General features: G+C 38.3%; 1 protein-coding gene across 2 annotated transcripts in view; it reads right to left on the bottom strand.

Moving 5' to 3' along the window:
- Window positions 1-9591: 9591 nt before the first annotated feature.
- The window catches only part of DERA (deoxyribose-phosphate aldolase), a 125354-nt gene continuing 116027 nt past the window's right edge, over window positions 9592-18918 (bottom strand). For both annotated transcript variants that reach the window (XM_047865778.1, XM_047865779.1), the window contains exons 7-9: window positions 13883-13995; window positions 10197-10346; window positions 9592-9877 (exon numbers count right to left, since the gene is read on the bottom strand). In XM_047865778.1, coding sequence (XP_047721734.1) covers window positions 9821-9877; window positions 10197-10346; window positions 13883-13995 — 320 coding nt within the window. In that variant the 3' untranslated portion in view covers window positions 9592-9820. The remainder of the gene's footprint in view (window positions 9878-10196; window positions 10347-13882; window positions 13996-18918) is intronic.

Here is an 18918-nt window from a genome sequence, read left to right as displayed (position 1 = left end):
CCCACAAACGTATGGCCAACTAATCTTTGAAAAAGCAGGAAAGAATACCCAATGGAGTAAAGACAGTCTCTTCAGCAAGTGGTGCTGGGAAAACTGGACAGCAACATGCAGAAGAATGAACCTGGACCACTTTCTTACACCATACACAAAAATAAACTCAAAATGGATGAAAAACCTCAATGTAAGACAAGAAGCCATCAAAATCCTCAAGGAGAAAGCAGGCAAAAACCTCTTTGATATTGCCCACAGCAACTTCTTACTCAAAACGTCTCCATAGGCAAGGGAAACAAAAACAAAAATGAACTATTGGGACCTCATCAAAATAAAAAGCTTCTGCACAGCAAAGGAAACAATCAGCAAAACTAAAAGGCAACCAAAGGAATGGGAGAAGATATTTGCAAATGACATATCAGATAAAGGGTTAGTATCCAAAATCTATCAAGAACTTCTCAAACTCCACACCCAAAAAAACAAATAATCCAGTGAAGAAATGGGCAAAAGACATGAATAGACACTTCTCCAAAGAAGACATCCAGATGGCCAACTGACACATGAAAAAAAAAATGCTCAACATCCCTCATCATCAGGGAAATACAAATCAAAACCACAATGAGATACCACCTCACACCTATCAGAATGGCTAACATTAAGGACTCAGGCAACAACAGATGTTGGCGAGGACGCGCAAAAAGAGGATCTCTTTTGCATTGCTGGTGGGAATGAAAGCTGGTGCAGCCACTCTGGAAAACGGTATGGAGGTTTCTCAAAAAACTAAAAATAGGGGCGCCTGGGTGGCTCAGTTAGTTGGGCGTCCGACTTTGGCTTGGGTCATGGTCTCATGGTCCATGGGTTCGAGCTCCATGTCGGGCTCTGTGCTGATATCTCGGAGCCCGGAGCCTGCTTCGGATTCTGTGTCTCCCTCTCTCTCTGCCCCTCCCCTGCTCATGCTCTGTCTCTCTGTGTCTTAAAAATAAATAAAACATTAAAAAAAAACCTAAAAATAGAACTACCCTACGACCCAGCAATTGCACTACTAGGCATTTATCGTGCAAGGGATACAGGTGTGCTGTTTCGAAGGGACACATGCACCCCCATGTGTATAGCAGCACTATCAACAATAGCCAAAGTATGGAAAGAGCCCAAATGTCCTTTGATGGATGAATGGATAAAGAAGATGTGGTATATATGTACGATGGAGTATTACTCGGCAATCAAAAAGAATGAAATCTTGCCAATTGCAACTACGTGGATGGAACTGGAGGGTATTATGCTAAGTGAAGTTAGAGAGGGACAAAAATCATATCACTTCACTCATATAAAGACTTTAAGAGATAAAACAGATGAACATAAGGGAAGGGAAACAAAAATAATATAAAAACAGGGAGGGGGACAAAACAGAAGAGCCTCATAAATATGGAGAACAAACTGAGGGTTACTGGGGGGGGGGTTGTGAGAGGGGGGGTTGGGCTAAATGGGTAAGGGGCACTAAGGAATCTACTCCTGAAATCATTGTTGCACTATATGCTAATTTGGATGTAAATTTAAAGCAATAAAATTTTTAAAAAATAAAAAATAAAATACAGAGAACAAACTGAGGGTTGCTGGAGTGGGGGGGGTGGTGAGTTAAGTCGGTGATGGTCATTAAGGAGGGTACCTGTTGATATGAGCAGTGTGTGTTATAAGTAATGAGTTGCTGGGTTCTACTCCTGAAACCAATACTACAATGTATGTTAGCTACCTTGAATTTAAATAAATAAGTTTAAAAAAAAAAGAATTTATATTTACCCCAAACACAGTTAAGAACTCTCCTTATTTAAATGTAACATTGTTTTAAATGTAACATTGTTACAAATTCCAACTCATGGCCTCAGTCAAAGGCAGCAGATCAAAACAGGTGGCCCACTCAAGGGAGGCAGATTCAGAACTTCTAAGGATTGATGGAGATAGGTGGTGCATGGACTCACAGCAGGCGTTTCCCTGGACCCAGTATGGCATCAAAGAAAAGCAGATAAGATAAGGCTAAAGGAAAAATCATACAGCAACCCACAATTTGCAAGAAGCAGCCTATAGTTGAGACAGGGCCAGAGGACAGGACTGCATTGTGAATAGCCCTAAAGCCACTGATCTCTGGTAGCTAGGGAGAAAAATTCACTCAAACACACATTTTGTGACATAAGGAACTTATGTGTCTTAAAACATCAAGAATCCCTGCCAGCATAGAAAATGGACATGGCATCTCTCCCACACAAACATCTGGCAAGTACCTGGTCTAGAAAAAACCCAAAAACCAAAAACCAAAAACAAACAAACAAAAAAAACTTAATCTCATTCAAAAATAAACATCCATGCAAAGCTACACCATACAAAGCTAAACATCCATGTGCAAAGCTTGCACATCCATGCAAAGCTATCTCATTCAAAAATAAACATCCATGCAAAGCTACACTAAAAAAAGAGATCAAACAAAGATAAAATGGGAGGCAAAGAAGACACAACAGAAAAAAAAATTTTCCATAGAACAAACAAAAAATTGGAGCCAAAAATATTGCCATAAACTTGAAAGAAAAAAGACCTAAACAAAGCTCCCATACCTATAAAGCAAGAGCCCATATTGGATATACAAGAGCTCAGGGAAGATACTGCAAGACAACAGAAAATGAAATATGATTTGGCAGAGTACAGGAATCAAACATTTCACTGGCAGCAGCCAGAGTTTGCTAAAAACATGGAAAGAAACAAGTATGGCAGGAATAGAAAAAGTGCAATTCAATGAAGTAGAAAAAAGAATTCAGAATTATTAAATATTAATAGCTAGACAAGACAGTTAAAAAGTCCTTAACATATGCAATAAGTAAAAACCTAAAGAGGTTAAAAATAATAATAGGAAAAAAGTTAAAGATATACTTCAAAGGAACTTTTCAGAAATGGAACTCATGCCTCTGTAGACTGAAAGGACTCACTAAACTCTGGGAAAAATTTACATAACACATTCAACCCTGAATCATGTTTTAATAAAGTTGCTGGAACTCAAAGAAAAAAGCTGTTGTGCATTAAGGCAACAAGTTCAAGTCGGATTATTATTTTCCACAGCAATGTTCAATGCTAGAAGGCATTGGGGCAATAGCATAATAGCAAAGTCCTCAGGAAATAAAGTATGCAATCCAAGAATTATACACAGCCAAAGACTCACTAAAGTATAATGAAAATGAACATTTTTTGAGCTTGCAAAAACTGAGGGAATATACCCTACGCCCTTCCTGAAGAAACTACTACAGACCAAGTTTTGAAAAGCAAACAGAAGTGGAGTACTGATCCTAAGTACCGACCTCATTTAACTGTAGGACTGAAACTAAAATAATTGTAGAAATTATGGTCACAGAACAGAATTTCAATGTTATGAACTCTAATAGTGTGGAAATAATATAGTCAAGATTTGGAGGGGGAGAGGACAGATGGTGGGTAGTAATGTCAATATGCTGATTTTCTCATCTGGTAGAGCAGAGGATAGAAAGATTATTGAAGCTGATAAATCATGGAATAGAGCTGTAAGTACATTTCAAAGTCTAAAGAATATGATATGAAAAATTATATGATCAGCAAGAATCAGGTGAGTTTGGGAAGATAGGGGGAGGAAGTGGAAAACCTGATTTCCTCATTACCCATGATAGGAAGTCAATAGATAGCTGTCTAGAGATATAGAAGGGTCGCTGTCATATATTGCTAGTGAGAGTGACTATAGGAAGGTTTTCATAGGGCTTCTCTAGCTCTGTTGTGTAGGACCAAAAGACAAGGGGCAGCTTTTGCAGAATTCAACTCACAAGAAATGGAAAGACCGCTGAGGCACAATGAATCCTTTCCTAGCACAAAATATGAACTGTGTCTCCAGTACTACCTTGTTATATTGTAGTTGACAACTGTCATGATTAGTGACCATCCAACATCTTTTTTCCCCAAATGTTTTTATCTATTTTTGAGGGGGAGGGGACAGGGGCAGAGAGAGGTGGGTATGGGGGGGGGGGGGGGGGCAAAGGATCCAAAGCAGGCTCTGCACTGACTGCAGGAGCCCAATATAGGGCTCAAACTCACGAACTGTGAGATCATGACCTGAGCTGAAGTCAGATGCTTAACCGACTGAGACACCCAGGTGCCCGCCATCCAATATCTTTTGAATACCATGTGCCACTTTCTCCAAGAAGACCAAACTTGCTTTCCCAGCTAGAGTACAGGCATATGACTGAGGCTCCAACAATAGACACAACCACATAGGTCTTTGACGCCCAAGAAAGTAATGTGAGGAATCCCTCTTGGGCCACTGTGATAAAATAGGGCTCCATCTTCCAGAGACAGCAAAGGCAGAAGGTTCCGGTAATCCAGTGTCCAGGGGTGGTAGCAGTGTCTTCACCGGAGCAGTTCTGAAGAGTGATTTGGGCATTATTCCTAGCTGGCGGCCTTCTAGGTAAAGGGGAGTTCTGTTATTTGCAACTATGAACCTTGCCTGATAATGCAGAACACACACTTAAAAGCAAAAAAACAAATTTAAAACATCCTTTAGTTTTAAGAAGACCAAGGACCTAATGTTTTCATTAGCTCCTAGTCCAGAGATCACTTACCCAGTAGCTTCAAATTAAGAAGCCAAGTATCTGTGAAATGTCCCTTCCCTAGAACATTTTATCTATTTTAAATATAAGTTAAAGAATGAGCTCTGTTAAAACAGGTCTTAGTTTTATGTGCAATTACACTGGAATCACCAAAGTCAAAGCATTCCAAATGGGTAAAATCAAATACAGCTGAATCTTCCTACCCTGGCTTGCTGAAATCCTTTGGAAGATTTTGTGGATAATGATTCTAAACTCATCTAAAATGTTTATCCTAGGCTCCAAAGCTTGCATTTAAGCCCAAAGTAGAGTCAAGTTCACTGCCTACTGTGAAAGGATTAAGGGATAATGTCATTTCCATTGCTCCCTCCTTGTTCTTGGCTACAAAAAGCAGAAAAATATACACATTTATCCTGTAGTTTCATGATTAAGCAGCACTGCAGCTGGTGGATATTACTAATGAAAACATGCATTTACTTTGGAATCTAGGTATTGAATACAAGGCTTTCTAGTCCAGTGGTTCTCAGAGTGTGGTTCCTGGGCAGTAACATTACTTGGGAACTTCCTGGAAATTCAAATTCTTAGGCCCCACAGCCAATGGATTGAATTGGTAATTCTGAGGGTGGGGCCTAGAATTCCATGTTTTATAAACTGTCTTGGTGATTTTCATGCATACTAAAGTCTGAGAACCACTTTCTTTGGAAGAACAACTAAACCACACCAATCAAAGGAGAATCTACTTCTGAGAAGGGAAGAGAAAGATGTGCCTCCTTAAGAACACATTTCAGAGTATTAGAGTTCTCCCTAGAACTCTCATGTAGCATAAACTTACTTCTCATGTAGCATAAACCCATTTCTTCTTCTGCAGAGGGGATAGAGGACTTTCTGTTACTATGAGCAAATATACAACTTTTCCTGGGACCATTAGACATCAAGTACTCTTCTATTTTCTCCTTGGGCTAAATAATCCTAGTTCCTTTCACCTTTATTTATAACCACTTATCACTTAAAACTCTTCATCATCCTTCTCAAACTCCAGAAAAAAGTAAAACCTCATTTTACCATTCAAGTGGATTAAAACACATTTTCTGTCACTGAACCATAGAAAATAATGCCACAAAACCTAGGTTTCTATTCTACCTATATTTTAAAGTAGAAGATGTACTTCTAAAAAAGAAATCAAATTTTAGGTCCATCATTTCAAGATATTCTGATTCCTCCCCCTCACTCTATTCTTCCTAAAAAAAAAAAAAAGTTTTAGTTCATTGTAAGGTCACTAAGTATTTCACATATATTACATTAAACATTCTGATCCTCATTTGCCCTATTAAATAAGAATTGACCAGATGGATATTCCTCTGACTCTCTCTCCTGAGCAGGTTTTAGTTAATTAAAAATGATTATTTTTACTACGTATTTTATATATTGGCCAGATGTTACCTGTGGTCATTTCTGGAAAGGATCATTTGGTGGTGGTTATAAAATATATATTTTCCTTTGGGAAGCAAGCCTCTTGAGCACGATCAGGAAAACAAATGTAGAAATTGATTTCACCTCATACCTTTTTCTTAGTGCCAAAATGGGCATAATGTTTCATTTCCTTTGAAAGTACGATCTATGCAAATTCTTTCTTCTATCTCCACTCTGGCCCTATTTAGGTTGGGTCAAAAAATTATCAGGTTAGTAGAAGAAAAATTAATATTGGTTTCTGTCTGTACTGGAAGTGTAAGTTATTTTTTCCAAAGAAACTGATTTGGTTTCTATAGATTTGGTTTATGTAAGACATCTATATATGGCATAGCAAACTGTTCTGGTCCATCAGGACAGAGACTGTTAGATCTCTGTGTATAGAAGATGGGACTTTCAGATAGTATTTCCAACAGTTCTGGATTTTCTACAGGTCTCCTTAGAAGCTATTTTTCATGCAAACTCATTTGCCTAAATTTCCCGTTAGTGCTGAAATAATCTAGAATGAGGCAGAGATACTGTAATTATGAGATTGTTTTGTGATTGCACTAGTCATTTTCTCCCCATTTGTACACAAACCAGAATCAAAACAAGCCCCTCTCTTTTTTGTCCTTAAAAAAATAATAATAAACACAACAAAGCAACATTCAACTGTTTTTTTTTTTCAACTTTCTTTTTTAGAAAAAATTTCAGTGCTTGAGGTCACCCAAAGTTCAGAAAGCCTACTGGATGAAATTTACCACATCATCATTTGGGCTAAATGTAGATGGTTGGTCTTCTCAAAAACACCATTTAGAAGATTATTAAGAGTCAAAAGTGGGTCTTTTTAAAGTCTGAATTTCACACACTGACAAAATATGTTAGGTGTGGCAGGGTGTATAAACAAGAAAGAAACTTTCAATTCCAATGCCCTGGCTATGTTTTATAAAATATTTCATGGCACAATGTGGACCTAAGGGGGCACCTGGGGGCTCAGTCAGTTGAGTGTCTGACTCTTGATTTCAGCTCCGATCAAGATCCAAGGGTCATGGGATCCAGCCCACCCTGGGCATGGAGCCTGCTTAAGACTTTCTTTCTCTCACTCTCTCTCTCTCTCTCTCCCTCTGCTCCTCTCTCCAACTTACAAGTTCTCTCTCTCAAAAAAAAAAAAAAAAAAAAAAAAAAAGAATAAGAACTGAAATAAATAACAACAATATGGACTGAAGGTCTAGTCTCAGCTCTGACTTTCTACATGGTCTTACTTAATAAGTGACTCCCCCACATTGTTTCTTTTCTTACATAAAAAATGACAGAAATACATATTCTCTAAAGTCTCTTGAAGCCGACAGATTATATGATTCGTTGTTTAAAAAGTAACTTTAAGGCCTAATATGGTTTACTGAACAACTGGGACAATTAGGGTGGGGGTTGTTTTATTAACTTAGAGGCTTTAAACACAAGACCTGGCCTTCACTTCCTGATTGTTACAAAGCATCTGCTACCTATGTTCTGAAGTACACAAATCTGCTCGTAGTAAATCACAGTCACCTCGAAAATGACCTCTTCCTCTTATGTTTTCATAGCAATCAACATTTACTAGGGTCTTCGCATTAAAGTCATCTGTGTTACATTTGATTTCAAGAGCCAGGTAAGGGGCAGACATTCCTGATGAAGAGCCTGATAGTCCTTGGAATAAATTGTCCCCCAAAATATTAGATTATGAACCTTTAGATCAGGCCATGCTCATCAGCCTCTAATAGGTTTGAGGGACTCACAGTCTTAATTTCCTATGTGAATCTATAATTGTCCGCAGGGGTCAATTTCAGTGGACGCCTCATATAAATTAGAATTGAAGATAATGATGCCTGTTCACTTGATCAACTAAAATGACCAGCTGGGTTTAATGGGAGGAAAACAGAAACCCCTGTGAAATTGGAATAGCTTCAAAGGTGATAGAATGTAATTATTTTTCTGCAAAGTTTCTTCTCTAAAGGTGACTGGCCATTGTGCTGTGGGCACCTGGGCTGGTATGTTATGAAGGTGGATATGGTATTCAGAGCAACCAACCGTATCCAAAGGTGTAAGTTAAGAGTTAGCTTTCTGCTAAGGCAAGGGGGAAAGCGGATTTCTTCTCCTTTCTTATTTTAGTCATTTCATTTACAGTTGGAGAGGTGCCGTGGGGACTTGCCTAATTGATTCCCGAGAGGCAAATTCTAATTTAGATTGCTCCAAAAGTGTTTTCTCTTTATAGCCATAAAACATTTTCTAGAATTTGTTGTAATTACCCTCAGGGTAATATAATTTTAGGTCTGAAAGAACCTTGATGTCACTTGATGCCCAACCCCTTTCTTTTATAGATGAAGAAGCTGAGGTCCAGAGATGTGAACTGACTGAACCAAGGTCATAGAGCTAGAAAGAGGAAGAGGCTGGCTAGAATTCAGCAATGGGATGAAACCAAGACGGATGCCCAGTGTGGGGTTTCCCACTTACGAGTATCTGGAGACTCGTTCAGGGAGGATAAAAGATTCTCTCTATGAAAATCCCCATTTAAGAAGACTTAGGCACTATAATTCGGTAGAGGTGCCAGCAAGCAAAAATGGCAGAGATGGAAACCTGGAAGAGACAAAGAGCAAAGGCCCGAGTAGACCACAAAGTAGATAACCATCCCCAGAGTGGACAGTGAGCTCTGTGTGTGCTGAGGGACAGCGATACATGGCATGACTGCACAGACTCAGGAGCCAGACTGTCTGTCTGGGCTTGATTCCTGACTCTGCTCATTTTGAGCTCTGTGATCTCTGACAAGTTGCTTAAGCTCTCTGTGCCTCAGTCCCTCATCTGTATAAAAGGATGATAATATCAGTTCTGTTTTAGGGATTACATAAGGATTAAATACATTGATCTATGTAAAGAGCTTAGCACATATTAAATGCTACGTTAGTGTTTGCTGCTTTTTCTCCAATCACGATGCCAGAAAATCTTAAAAGTTTCAGAATATATACATAAGTTGTACTCACTAATAATGTTACTAAGGTGCTTTATGATATAAATATACAAAGGCTCTACTAGAGACATTCACAAAGTCATTGATAAAACCTTTTTGTATGTTTAACGGATTACTTGTTCAGTATGTACTATTAGAATTTATAGTTCCTGTCCAAAACAATAAACTACAGAGATTTTTTAAAAAGGCAATAGCCATAATGTCATATAACAATGACAGACATTTCGTTAGCAAAACAATTAATAAAAGAGCGTATCTGTTGTAAAAATTAAAGACAGATTTTCATGGCAGGAAATTAGTGTCAAGTCAGTGATTCCTGGAGTCATTAGAGTACGGCTGGCAGCTCTGGAATGCTCCATTTTCTTTGGCTAAAGCACATTTCTTGGGCAGTTTAGCATTTTTTTTCCCCTTAGAATTTAATGTCATCAAAGTTATCATTAATATTTTACTCAGAATTTTTTAAGAGGAAATCTTCACAAAATTAACAATGCAGATCATTAAGTAATTAGAACCATTTCAGATGTGCCTGAAAAGAATACCACGTATGGATTACTTGTTTTTTCCTTTTATTTTTTGAATCAAATTCAGTGAAAGCTTGAAGGGAAAAAAAAAACCCATCAGTCACCTATTCGTTCCCTCATATTTTAACTAAATAATTTTAGCAGTTATGTAGAAAAACACATCTTAAACATCGTTGTGTTTAAACATCGTTGTAAAGACATCGTTAAAAACACATTTTAAACATCGTTGTAAAGAACTTTTCTGGAATCAGTCTGATTTAGGACATAGGAAGATCGTGATAGGCTGCATATCTTCCAGTCACATGATGGTAAATCTGTGAGGAAAATCAGAATTCAGTTAATTAATAATGATTATATAGCATATATATCAGTTAATATTTACACTTCTAAATAATAATTAATAATTTAATTGATGTTTCATTCTAAAGCCCTATATTATTATGCACTTCAGCAGACTCTGCAGTCAGCCTACTTCAGGTGGAGGTTTGCTTGGAAGAAAACAGAACTTTGGGTATGATGAGGTAAATCCGATGAATTCTTATCTCTAGTTCTCATAGCCCAGTAGGCGTTATTCATTTCTTTCTCAAAAACACACTTGCCAATTTGTGCCAAGGACAACGGATTATTACTCACCTGCCTCTCGATGTCAGAAAGCAGAGTACTGGCACCTATTCGAAAGAGTTCTGGCGTCAGCCATTCGTCTCCTAGCTCTTCTTTTATGAGAGAGAGCCAGGCAAGGGAATCCTTTGCACTGCGGATGCCTCCTGCTGGTTTAAAGCCGATCTAAAAGGGAAGGTGGGAAAGAAAACAATGTTTGTTCCTGGAGTACTTTAAAAACTGGTACTGCATTAATACAGGGTCTCGATTCTCTTTCTCTCTTTCTCTCCTTCTCTTTTTTAAAGTCTATTTCACTTTACCCAGCAAAAGAGCTTAGATCACTGGCTCACGCCCATTCACAGTACAAAATGAATTCTCTAAGATTAATGGGAAGAATGTCACTGCTTCTGAGGAGACACTAATGAGCGTTAATAACCCTCATTAACATTGCACTTATTGGAAAGTCATAAACCTCAACCATCTAAACTATAGCTGTGAACTGGGGATAAACAAGAGAGGTGTCAATAAACAAGGAAAACAGATATCACAAAAGCCCATTCATTCTGCATTTCTACCAGTGAGCCTGGCTAGTCACCTTTCAGCCCTTCATCCTGAGGTGCAAAAGACACACACATGTATTCAAAATAAGAAGAGGGAATCGGTGAGGCCACACTAACCAAACTGGCAGCAATCAGGAAGGAGTGTTGACAGTTGTTTTCATCAATGTAACTGCAGGGACTTTCTTCTAAGTTGTAAGTAGAAAGAGTTATATAAAGCAGCCAGACCACTTAAATAAGTGCAGCAGAAAAAGACAGTATAGGAACTCTTCACAGTTCAGTAGTCTTTGAAGGTGAACATAAAACAGCACAAGTCAGCCAGTATCTGATGTTTACAAATGATGTCCCCAAATCCATTAGAAATGGATAAACGTGTTCTATAAACAGTAAAACCTGCTTATCTGGATTTACTGGTCTCCAGAACTCGAATCCACTAGTGTAGAGTATCTATAGATGGGAACAATCAAGAAAACACTCTATAGCCAAGTACTAAAGCTCAGGCATTTAAACACTAAGAGCTGTTGATTTGATAGGTAGCACCAACACGGGGTTAACTGCTAAAAGAATGCTAGAGAAGGGAGATGATAAATGCAAGGTCCCATAATTTACCCAAACTAGAAGCCTCAGAGTTAACCTAGACTCCGCCATTTTCCTCACCACACCAAACCCAATCAATCAATGGTCAAGTCCTACGAATCTTCTCTCCTTAACTTCCATATCTACCACACACACTTCCTCTCTGCTTTCACTTCTGCCATATTAGTTTAGACCCTCATTCATTCTTATATGGAATATCGGTCGGTCTCCTTACTGGTTTCCCTGCCTCAGGCACACATGGCCACATGACTAAGCAGCAGCTATACACTGATCCTAACCCTATCTGTCTATTCCTCTGGAGCCCAACTGGCTCTGAAAGAGTGCAGGGACATGAGGCGAGTGGGGGAGATAAATAGGATGAGATTATTTCTTGAGAAGAAGCCCCCAAAATCAATTAGCTTATATTAGCATACATGTTAATCATAGGAGCATTTTTGTCAATTAGGCAGTGCTGCATATAGATTTTTCCATATAGTTCAGTTGTGTCAGCAAGTCTGTTTGGCAATGTTTCTAAAGAGAGGTTCTAGCATAAGTTTATCCTTTTTTTTTTTAAGGGAGAGAATATGGAAAACATAAATCTGCAATGAAATCAGTTATGAAATATTAAACCTCTGCTGCTCAGAGTGACACTAATCATGGTCTGGAAGACGGCCCATCACATTTTAAAACTCCCCTTAAATCAATGATGTAGAAAGTTTACAGTCTAACGGCTGCCCAGGCAACTTGTCAACAACCTGAAAGGATGCACCTGATTTGTAGACAGAGCCACAGATCCTCACCATGTGAAATCAAACGTGATTATAATGATTATGATTTGACTTGTATCAGTCCACTGTTGATAAAACTGGAAGACAGTGAAGAGTCTCTTCTACTGTACACTGACCTAGGATATTGAGCACTTAAAACTTTTACTGAAATCCTTTGCTTGTTGTCTAAGAGATCTCCTGGGAAGGGACTTGTTCATTTTGTATCCCTGTTAACATAGGTTAACATGGCACATAGTTAACCACTCAATCAATGTTTGTTGAGAACACAACAGTATTGGGTCTCTAATGGTGAGTTTTAATCCTGACTCTGGAGTTTATGAGACACACAGATGCCTGAGGATTACTCCTGATCCAGAAGTGCTAGGGATGAGGGCGCAGGCATCAAACATCTTATTTTGTTGTACTTTGGCACAAAATAGGAACTACTGGTCTAAATGAATAGTAGTGGTCTCAGGTGGGAGGGCCAAAGAGAGAGTTCTCTTTTTTAGAGCTAAACATTTTTTTTTTTTAATTTGGATCAATGCAGAAAGGCTACCAAGTAGAGGTTACTCAAATTGAGTCAACTATCATAAGTAAGGTCACAGTAGACAGCATTCCTATTTGTACTTTTTTAAGATATGAAGTTATTCTGAAGGAGAAAATTCTGGAAGAAGTTCATTTCCTCTGAAACCCAGAACACTCTGAAAAGGGGCTCCAGTTCCAAAATGAACTGAAGGTACAGTGACATATACAGTCATCACATCTGGTTGGCACAGGATTAAAGGTCTTTATTTTGGGGTTTCCATTCAGCAGTAATCCAGAGATCAGCTTTTAAAGATGTCTTCTGAGGAAGGGACAGTCTCATTACAAAACAAAACAAAATAAAACAAAACAACCTTTCTCTCCAGTGATATAAAAAAAAAAAATCCTTTGAGATAATTTGCAGCTAAACAAGCAACTTGAAGCTAAAAGGAAAATCCAAACTCATTTTAAAAAAACACCTCATACGCATTTTTCTTTTTAACTTCCTATGTTTCAAAAAAATATGTATTATTTTTCGAAAAGCTGACAAAAGCTAGCACATACCCTCCTCAGCTTAACAGTCTTCCAAAGAGCACATCCAACTGCCATAAAACGCAAAAATGGATATTTAATTCAAGAGCTATATAACGTCTAGCTACCTTTTCCCTGCTGTTTCACAGCATTTCATTATTTTGTTTAATAAGTTCATCTCCTCGAGAATTTTCTCTTCACCTCATATTATTAAAAGTAATAAGTTTTTCTGGACCGGGGGTTTCCCAACAGAAAAACCAATTTATGTGTGTCCTTCAATAATGACAGGAAAAGATTATTTCCCATTATATTGCATACTTTTCATATCACCACCACAGCTTATCATTCAATAAATGTTACTCTGCAATTCTTTCCATTCCTCAAGGAAGTTTAATTTCTGCATTAACCTGTTTTCGCTGGCCAACGCCTTACCAGAAAGCCTCTGTGTTGCAGCAGAATTAGTTCGTTAAAGAACCCATTTAGGAATCTCTTGTCAGTGATAAAATTGTCTTCAGTTAATAAAAGGACATAAAGTGAGTTTACATCTTGATCACACATACTTACTCCCACACTCACACTCACTTTCTGCTAATCGCACATTTTTCTCCATGAATGTGTTCTTTTGTAATGAAAGGTAAATTAAACATTTATCTTAATAAAGGTAACTCATTCACACCTTCTGCATATAAAGACAGTTTTTGTGGCTGTAACTAGTATTATAAATAACATTATCTTTACTCCGAAGAAAGATTTGCTGGCAATAATATACCTTGTTTCCAGTTTTCCAGAAGAAATCTCTAATGGCCCGTAGCATTACTATAGCTACCGGGAAAGTGGCATTTACTGTTTCTTTTCCAGTAGAGGTCTTAATAAAATCTGATCCTAAAACAAAAGGAAAAAAAAAAAAACCTCCATGTTAATTAAAATTTTATTTTTTACACATCTTAGTCAGCGGAAGAAATGAGTTGTGTAAATTTTTTTCCTGAGGAACACAACTTTATTTTTCATTAGCTATCTGAAAAATTAAAAAGAAAATCCCTCTTTAAAATAATTCTATCCATACTTTCCACCCCTCCCCCCCTTACTAGAGGATGCATGGAATTAAGTACCAAATGGATTCTGATTCCTAGGGCCCTTGCCTCCATCTTTCCATATCATCAATTAAAATCAAGTTGGTTTATTTAATGCATAACTAAGATGAATAAAAACAATTTTATGCCCTGTGCTTAATATCATTTATCACAACACTTTACTACAAAACTGCAGTGCCCACTCATTTTCCCCTCATTTTCTTATGCTCGACAGAAAGTACTCAGTATGGCTCTGACCACGCAAGAAGAATCACCACTAGCTTATTTGTACCGCGCTGTTCAGTAATGAAAGCCGTGTATCTTCCAACGAGATTAGGAATTTCACGAAAGACGTCAACTATTTCATAACCTACAAATACTTTAAACAACTTTCTGTCTCTCAAATGCATCCTAAACCTATTGATGTAGTTTAACAGAATAGCACAGGAGACAAAGAAATGATAATAACAGTTAAGATTCACTGTGTGTTATGCACTATTCTTTATTCTAGGTGCTTTACAAGTAATAACTCAGTCATTCCTCACAACACCTGCATAAGTTAAGTACTAATATGATCCCCATTTTAAAGGACAAAATTGAGATACAGAAAGGTTAAAATGGGGCTCCTGGGTGGCTTAGTTGGTTGAGCGTCTGACTTCGGCTCAGGTCAAGATCTTAAGGTTCATGAATTCAAGCCCCATGTCGGGCTCTGTGTTGACAGCTCAGAACCTAGAGCCTGCTTCAATTCTGTGTCTCCCTCCCTCCCTGCCCCATCCCTTCTCGCGCTCTGTCTCTGTCTCTCAAAAAATAAAACGTTGAAAAACAATTTTTTTTAAAAAAGAAGAAGAAATGTTAAATAACCTGCTTGGGGTCACACAGTTAGTAAGGGGACGGGGTAGAATTCTAACCAAAAAAACACAGCTTAACCAATATTATAGTGTCTCCAAGAAACTTACCTAGGGTCACAAAGTCAGGTAGCCAAATAGGGATTCCATCTTTAATGTGATTATCTAACCTTGAAATACTCAACGTGCCCACAGACCAGCAGCATGGGTACCATGGGGGTGCTTGCTAAAAATGCAGACTCTCAGATCCTATACTAGATCAACTGAATCAGAATCTGAATATAAACAAGGTTCCTAGGGGATTCCTGTGCAAATTCATGGCTCTAGCCCACTGAGTCTGTGGGACCACAGGTAAGGCTAATGTCTGGGATTCTCCCAAGGTGCATCAAAGAAGTGGTCAATGGAAATGTTGGAAAGAAATGGCTAAAACTTTCCCCTTTAGTTTCAAATGGAAAGATACTTCCACAACTATTCTGTGGATGGAAAGGTTCAAATTGACACACCTTTGTAAACACACTGTGTGTGTGGTACAGTGGAAAATATAACAACAAATAATTCAAGCCCTTGCCCTCAAAAGCATACATTCTAGGTGCAGGTGGAAATGAAACATAAATCCTGGGTAATTACTTGATAGGCTAGAAGTCAGAAGACCTGGTTTTACCTCCTGAACCATCTTGCCTATAAAATACGCCTGAAAATTCTTACTTGCTTCACAGTGTTCGTTATACAAGGAATTAAAAGAGACAATCTATATGAAAGCACTTTGAAAACTCTCAAGCATTATACAAATATAAATGAATCAAAGACTTAGGTAGGGTTTCAATGTGTAAAAATGTGATAGAAATTCTGATTTATGAAAGCAGGTCATCAGAAGCCTTTTTTTTCCTGTGGGTCTATAGACCCACTGGAAGAAATGGAGATATATCTGTCATGCATGCATTTATCTAACGAATATTCACTAAGCACTTACTATGTGCCAGACTCTGTTCTAGATGCGGAAGACAGTCCACAAAACAAAACAATAAAGTTCCTACCCTTGTAAGCAGATTTTCTAGAGGAGAAAGACAATAAACAAATGAATATATAACAAATGTCAGCGGAGGTAAGTGCTATGAAGAAAAAAGCAATGTAATGAGGTAGAGAGTGATGGAGTTGGGGAGAGGTAGCCATATTTAAATAGAGTTATCATAAAGGCATCGCTCAGGAGTGATATTCAAATACAGACTGAATGAAAGGTATCACTGAAAAGAACATCACAAGCAGGGAAACAGCAAGTGCAAAGAAAGGCCCTTAGGTAGGCATGAGCTGAGTTGATTAATAAATGAACAAATGAATAGGACTACAGAACCAACATGTGGTCACTACCACACCAGAAAAAAGACAATCAAGGAGAAGAGATTAAAGCCTCCAAAAAATAGATATAAGAGGTGAGGGGAACATCCCCAAAGAATTCACAATGAGACCAAGACCAAGATGTGATTTCCTAAAGTGTGACATTGTCTTCTGATTCACTAGAAAGCTTTTGGGTACAACACTGGATATCATGTAAATTCTTTCAAGCATCTTAAAAGATTACTAAGATAAAAGTCCAAGGCCACATTTGGAGGCCTAAAAAAAAGCTATGGTCACTTAAAAATCACACAATTTAAAGTTAACCAAAAAAGCCAAACTCCTTTGAAAGAGTCTGGAGGTAGGATAAGGGAGAAGACTCTCCTCCTAACATATTTGGGAGGAGCAGAGCAGAATACCTATCATGATAGCAACAAAAGTCCAGGAGTAGTAACAGTGGCCTACACATAGTGTCTGTCTCTCGTTCTTGGTTGTACGGTAAGCACATGTGAGGGCAGGTGCTATATCTTTCTATGCACTCTGTATCCCCAGAGAATGACACACAAGCAAGTCTCAATAAATGAATTTTGGATGGATGGATAGATGGATGGAAGGAAGGAAGGAAGGAAGGGAGGGAGGGAGGGAGGAAGGAAGGAAGGAAGGAAGGAAGGAAGGAAGGAAGGATGTAAAGGAGGAAGGAAGGAAGGATAGATGGAGGGATGGAGAGATGGATGGATGGATGGAAGGATGGATGGATGGATGGATGGATGGATGGATCAAGTGGTAAATAGAGGGCCACAGCTACCAAGAAAAAGCAATCTACAATATTTCCTACCTTTAACTGACTAATGGGAAAGGAAAGACAGTTTTGAGTTTCATCCCAGTTCAGGTAACAAAACTGGACAGGTGACTCAGAAGAATACATTATTTTATTTATTTTTAAATGAATTTTAAATTTTACAACAGATCTAAATCTACAGAAACATTGTAAAGCTAGTACAGAGAATCCCCATAAACCCTACACCCAGTTTCCCCTATTATTAAAAACTTTTATCCATATGGTACATTTGTTACAATTAATGAAGCAATATAGACATATTGCTATTAACCCAAATCCCTATTTTATTTAGATTTCCTTAGTTTTACTTAGAATCCAATTGCACCCAGGATAGTATGATGTGTACATCTGTCATATCTCCATGGTTTCCTCGTGGCTGTGACAGTTTCTTGGACTTGCCTTGTTTTGATGACTGTTAACAGTTTTGAGGAGTACTGGTCAGGTATTTTGTAAAATGTCCCCCATTTGGGACTTGTCTGACATATCTCTCATTTTGATTAAACTGGGGTGATGGGTTTTTGGGGAGGAAGACCACAGAGGTAAAGTGCCATTCTCACAGTATCACATCAAGCGTACCTACCATTGACATGATTTACCACTGTTGATGTCGACTGTAAACACTTGGGAGGTAGGATTTGCCACGTTTGTCCACTGCAAAGTCACTCTCTTTTCTCTACTTTCCATACTGTACTCCTTGGAAAGAAGCCCTTATGTGAATCCCACACTTGCATGGGGGACTTGTCTGCTCCCATGTACATATTTATGATCATTTCTAGCAGTACAGACTCGGAGATATTATACCTGGGTTTATAATCCAGTTCATTATTTTCTTGCTCAAATGGTTCTACCTTTGGCCACTGGGAGCTCTTTCAGTTGCTTCCTATATACCTTTAACACACCTCCACCATGGAGCATTTTTATTTTTTAAGCACTTACTCTGGTATTGCCAAATGCTCCAGGCTCATCTTTTATGTTTTCTGCCCCAGTCTGAGAATAAGCCCTAGTTACTTTTATTAGAGAATGGTATTAGAACCCCAAATCTTGGTGCTAGGCATACTCACTGTTACTGCAGGGGCTTGTTTCTGGCTCTCTCAGCTGCCTAGCAAAGAAATATACATGTGTATACTAACCCACTTATATATACACATCTATTAATAATTCCATGTTTAACTATATTACACTAAATATGCATAATACTGATGTCTCCAACTCAGACTCATCACCACATGGATCATTCTAGCCCCTTCCTCCTCTGGAAACTGCCATTTCAACAGTGAGGAACCTGGCACCTACCATCTGTCATTCATTTATTTAACCGCGCACATCCAGTATCCATGTAGAGCACTATCAGAATTGTTACCCACACCATGGGAAATAACTTTATCAACTACTCCACGGTGCTAATGTGCAGTTTCATTTGCCTTTAGCCTTACAGCCCACCCTCATTTATAGTGTTATGTGGGTCAGCATCTTTCTTCCCACCTCCTTTAGTAAGGCTGTTTCATACATGTGTAACATAGTCAGATTCTTTGCTCAGAGCCAGCATTCTATCCTGGAATCCCCTAATCTCCTAAATTATATATATATATATATATATTTTTTTATCTGTATACATTAAGGGTCACATTTTGTGAAGCTTCTAGTGGTTCTGACAAACGTGCAGGGTCATGCATCAACCGTTACAGTATCACACACAACACATTCACAACTCTGCTTCACATTT

The sequence above is a fragment of the Prionailurus viverrinus genome, chromosome B4 (genome assembly GCF_022837055.1).
Source record: "Prionailurus viverrinus isolate Anna chromosome B4, UM_Priviv_1.0, whole genome shotgun sequence".
NCBI classification, from domain to species: domain Eukaryota; kingdom Metazoa; phylum Chordata; class Mammalia; order Carnivora; family Felidae; genus Prionailurus; species Prionailurus viverrinus.
The sequence above is the reverse complement of the archived record's forward strand: the minus strand, read 5'-3'. Positions and strand labels throughout refer to the sequence as shown.